General features: G+C 36.9%; 1 protein-coding gene across 2 annotated transcripts; it reads left to right on the top strand.

The window, feature by feature from the left end:
• Positions 1–3,475: 3,475 nt before the first annotated feature.
• Positions 3,476–5,156, top strand: LOC103520750 (rho GDP-dissociation inhibitor 1-like). Of its 2 annotated transcripts, none has more exons than XM_008485850.2 (2): positions 3,476–3,650; positions 4,112–5,146. In XM_008485850.2, exons 1-2 carry the CDS (start codon positions 3,509–3,511, stop codon positions 4,159–4,161), a joined length of 192 nt encoding a protein of 63 aa, XP_008484072.1. In that variant the 5' UTR covers positions 3,476–3,508; the 3' UTR covers positions 4,162–5,146. The 2 variants fall into 2 exon arrangements, with proteins under 2 accessions (XP_008484072.1, XP_026687548.1); XM_026831747.1 differs by lacking the exon at positions 3,476–3,650 and having other exon boundaries at positions 3,960–4,254; positions 4,904–5,156.
• The last annotated feature ends 152 nt before the right edge of the window (positions 5,157–5,308 follow it).

The raw sequence follows: 5,308 nt of genomic DNA on the forward strand, positions 1-5,308 counted from the left end.
CTAATAAAAAATGTACCATCTCGTACACAAACCACCACTCCTCCAATACACTCACCACATAAACACAAACCGTCCAAATCTATATATAACATACAAATAAAAATTAAAATTCAACATGTGTGGAAAGTTTTTTTTTTTTTTTTTTTTTTTTAATAGGTAGGTTTTATCATGACTTTTTTGAAGACGATTATGTGAATTTTAATTCAGTCAAACATGGCTAAACCAATGAGATTCCTCTTTGGACGTAGGTAAACATAGCGAAATATTAAAATCTCATTGGTTCAGCCATGTTTGACTGAATTAACTTTCACACAATCGAATACAACTTCTCTTGCCTTCAAAATGGGCAGCCAGATCAGTGGGGAAATTTATTGCATGTCAACTTAAATAATTGGTCAACTGGTACGAGTAAATTGTATTTTTTTTCTTTGTCCGTCGTAGTTGTATTTGGCTACCAGACAAAGTTATTAACCTGGCGGGGGCATTAAAGTTATTTTAAGTTCATGGGAAAGTAAGGAAGTTCCATGAACAATGACTGCTGGAACCCTCCAAGAGAAGTTCCATGAAGTTAAATAAAAAAAAATAGTCATGGGAAAATTCTCGGAAAAACTATGAGTTGGAACTTGGAAACTCCTCGTTGTTTTCTCTTTCCTTTCTCTTTCCTTTTTTTTTTTTTTTTTTTTTTTTTTTTTTTTTTTTTTTTTTTTCTTTATGGGAAGAAGTCCTATTTTTTACGTGACGAGTAATAATTATGATTTCCGATTACCTATTTTTACCAACAATAATATTATTATAGTAGATAATAATAATGATAATAAATAATCTATTTCTTTGTGTCCGTTCTACGGTCCTATTGGTGGAAAATTATTTTCGCCAAGGTCAGGAAAAACTCTGGTTGAAATCCAACTCATGACTCACATTTTCATTGGTTGAGTGCCCATCAACTGACTCACTAACTCATTCGTGAGACCCGTGAGAGTCTTCAGAATGTCGAAAATTTACCTTCTTACTTCCCTACCTTGAGTCTTGGCTATTATGTATGCCTGCCATTCTCGCCTAAGCGTGAATATCGAAAAAATCTTGAGACCTAGATGTCTCAGATGGTCTGAAGCTTTTCCCCCGTTTCGAAACATAGGTTTCGGCTGTTCAACAGACCGCGTCTACCAGACAGTCTGACCGTGAATATCGAAAAAATCTTGAGGGCTTGGTCTCTCAGACCGTCTGAAAGACCTCGGTCTGTCAGACAGTCTGAACGTGAATATCGAAAAATCTTGAGATCTTGGTCTCTCAGACCGTCTGAAAGACCTCGGTCTGTCAGACAGTCTGAACGTGAATATCGAAAAATCTTGAGATCTTGGTCTCTCAGACCGTCTGAAAGACCTCGGTCTGTCAGACAGTCTGAACGTGAATATCGAAAAATCTTGAGATCTTGGTCTCTCAGACCGTCTGAAAGACCTCGGTCTGTCAGACAGTCTGAACGTGAATATCGAAAAATCTTGAGATCTTGGTCTCTCAGACCGTCGTCTGTCTGTCTGTCTGTCCCCATAGAAGGACTTATCCAAACCTGGTCGACCTGTATATCAAATTAAAGGTCTTTTTACCAGGAACACGAAAATGGTGGTGCAAATTTTGTCCAGAAAACCATAAAGCGGAAAAAAAAATGGTCTTTGGTGGATTTTTTTCACATTTTTTTCACACAAATGAGCTCTGATCTTGAAATTTGTCGCGACGACCTATGAACTTAAAGCGAGAAAGTTTTAGAAAACACCTCATTTGATCATTTAAGACCGGTTTTAACGTCACCTGTGTTAAGCTACGCCTAGAAAGGCCAATAAACTGTCAATGTCCCAACGCATCTCTAACTAATTTCTATACTATCTTCTATGAAATTTTGAAAAAAAATGTACCTACCTATCCTAATAAAACACGTGTTAAAAAGCAAACATTTCCGTTTTGGTGGTCAACGGAAACTCGTAAAATATTCAAAGAAAAAGAAACCATTCGACGACAGATAAAAAGAAAAACACATACCAACGAGAATACAAATTATAAGCAAATAAAAGAGCAATGCAAAAAACAAATAAAATCAGACCATAATACATACATGCGTGGGGTAGAAAAAGACATATCGATAGGTAAAAAGAAATTATGGGACTACACAAAATCAAAAAAGAAAAATACCCAAAGATCAAGATATATTTATAAAGATAAAACTTTGAATAGTGCAAAGAGTATAGCAGATGCGTTTGGTGAGCATTGTTATGTATGCTGGCCACAACTCTGAGCTGAAGCTTCAGCTCAGAGTTGTGGGTTTAATCAAATTGAAACAATACATAATTAATGGTTGGCCAGCTAATAAGTCTCATGTGGATACTGACTTGCGAGAATTCTGGCATTATACCCATTCAACTATAAATTACAATTTGAATAGGTAAGTACTAGGTACCTCGTGTGTAGGTAGGTATACCTTCCTAGAGTACCTACCTAGCTGCTTGTAGGTAATTTTGTACTCTGAGTAAAACTAGAATCTAAAGATTCTAATAGGTACAGCATCTACCTACTTATAGCTACCTTTTTGTTCCTTGGTAATTTAATTTAATTATGTTTTTAAAATTGATAGAAGGCTAGAACGGTGGAATCTTACCTGAACAATACTTGAGTTTTCCTAAGTACAGCGGTTGTAAACACTTGTTAAGGTAGGTATATTAAAAAGTTAGAACTTTTAAGGGTATACACAACACTTGGTGAAACAAATTAAAATCAATAGGGGAAAGGAAAAACAGATCGCTTTTTTTGTTTTTCAATAAGGTGTGTCCACACCTTAACAAGTGTGTCGACGCCCGCCGATTGATGTGAATCAGTAAATCGATGTGTGGACACAGACACATCCTCAAGCTTCATTTTATGTAGGTTGATGCAATGGTCAAGCAATGTTTTCAAAGGAAAGGTCAAGCAAATTTTTTAAAGTTTTTTTTTTTTTTTTTTTTAGCCTAGTTAGCTTGGTAGGGTAGCGCGTCTGCCTTGCAAGCGCTAAGGTTTTATCCTAAACTGTTAAGGTTTATTCTTGGAAAGGCTGGCTTTCTCCTATCCTGTCCTCCTTCTGTCTTCGATTTCGGCACGATAATACCTCCGTTCTTACAGTTCCCCCAATCAAACCTCTTTAAAAAATGTCTTGGCGGGATTCAGCCAATAGGTACGACTGCGACGTAGTTTCTTTTGTAAAATTCAACTAGGTACACACTTACAAAGATTTCTTCTCTTTGTGGCCCTTTTTATTAAATCTTCTCTTTTCTTTCATTGCACACTATTATTATTTTTAATCCTGGGAAAAATCTTCAATCTAGCCACTTCACGTTTTCGATGCCGACCATCGGCAAAAAATTTGCACTCCTATTTCAATCACCCGAACACTTCCCTTCCTTCCTTTCCATAGGATAAGGAAAGTAAAAAGTAAATAATTAATTCAATAACACTCATTCTCCTCCCTCTTCGGTTCGCAGTGGACAAGATGGTTCACATGGTCGGCTCCTATCCGCCCTCCCTCGAGCTCCAATCCTACACCACGCCCCCCGAAGATGCCCCCTCCGGGATGTTAGCCCGCGGTGTGTACAGCGTCCAAAGTCTGTTCACCGACGATGACGACGCTGAACATCTCAAGTGGGTGTAGTTTCTTTTGTAAAATTCAACTAGGTACACACTTTCAAAGATTTCTTCTCTTTGTGGCCCATTTTTTTCAATCTTCTCTTTTCTTTCATTGCACACTATTATTATTTTTAATCCTGGGAAAAATCTTCAATCTAGCCACTTCATGGTTTCGATGCCGACCATCGGCAAGAAATTTGCACTCCTATTTCAATCACCCATATACTTCCCTTCCTTCCTTTCCATAGGATAAGGAAAATAAAAATTAAAAATTTAATTTAATAGGTAACACTCATTCTCCTCCCTCTTCGGTTCGCAGTGGACAAGATGGTGCACATGGTCGGCTCCTACCCGCCCTCCCTCGAGCTCCAATCCTACACCACGCCCCCCGAGGATGCCCCCTCCGGGATGTTAGCCCGCGGTGTGTACAGCGTCCAAAGTCTGTTCACCGACGATGACGACGCTGAACATCTCAAGTGGGAGTGGACGTTCGAGATCAAGAAGTCGTGGAAAGATTGAGGACGTCAAGAAAAGACGTCGAGAGAAGAAGAGGAACGAACTACTTAACATGAAGAACTAAAGACGAAGGGAAGGTGGAAAGGAACTAAAGAGGTAATGGAGAGAAAATTTGGAAAAGGGGAAGAAGAAAAGGTTGAAAACGAAAAGAGACCTAATGGAATACTAAAGAAAAACTATGTAGGTGACTGAAAAAGAAAATTATAAAAAATAATGGGGATAGAAGGGAAAAAATAAACAAACTTATGTGGTAATAGAACAATTCTGGAAAAGATATAAAAATACATTACTTTCTTTCCTAAAGGATAAGGAAAGAAAAAATGAAAAAGAAAATTATAAAAATAATGGGGATAGAAGGGAAAAAATAAACAAACTTATGTGGTAATAGAACAATTCTGGAAAAGATATAAAAATACATTACTTTCTTTCCTAAAGGATAAGGAAAGAAAAAAGACTAGAATTGACTAGATTGAAATGCCAAGTTGGGAGACATCTCGTTGTCGGCTTGAGCGACCAAATTCTATATTTTCTCGTCCTCATAAATTAGAATAATATTTAACAAGTAGATTTTCGAGGTGCATCTAGTAAATAAGTGAAAAAATGGGCCATGTTCCTTTAGTATCTAGTGAATAGCCGTAACTACATCTTTTATTTCTTAGCAATTTTGTTATCAGGTATTTAGGGCCAGACGGCCAGAAATGTCTCATTTTATTGTTACATTTTTTAACGATTTTCGTGTCTACAGCTGTGTTTTTCATTCCAACACGGGTATGATGCGAACCCAACGCGAACTGAATGCGTGTTGTTATACTGTAGAGCTGTAGACCTTGCTTGAGACTGTAGTTCTGGTCCTGGATTTATATGTATTTGTTCATCCTGGAGTTATACTTGTTCAGTATTACCATAAGTCATAATTTAATATATTCCATCAATGTAACTCCTTGTTAATCTTCAAATTAGGTGCCAATAATAATTAGACTTGACAAAACTTTCCTCGAATTGGGTTGCTTTTACAAACCCCACTTTTTATTGTTATTACAACCTAATTATTTACTATTTTATGGTATCTAATTCTAATCTATTGGATTTTCAATCTAATTTAGGAAAAGCAAAAACTGATGGGACCACAATGAACTTTTTCTTATTTTTT

Source organism: Diaphorina citri, unplaced genomic scaffold, assembly GCF_000475195.1.
Source record: "Diaphorina citri unplaced genomic scaffold, Diaci psyllid genome assembly version 1.1 scaffold4033, whole genome shotgun sequence".
Taxonomy (NCBI): domain Eukaryota; kingdom Metazoa; phylum Arthropoda; class Insecta; order Hemiptera; family Psyllidae; genus Diaphorina; species Diaphorina citri.

Coding starts and splice junctions, on each gene's coding strand:
- LOC103520750 (XM_008485850.2), top strand. CDS start 3,509: ATGGTTCACATGGTCGGCTCCTATCCGCCCTCCCTCGAGCTCCAATCC. Junction 3,651..4,111: donor CGACGATGACGACGCTGAAC/ATCTCAAGTGGG, acceptor ACGACGCTGAAC/ATCTCAAGTGGGAGTGGACG.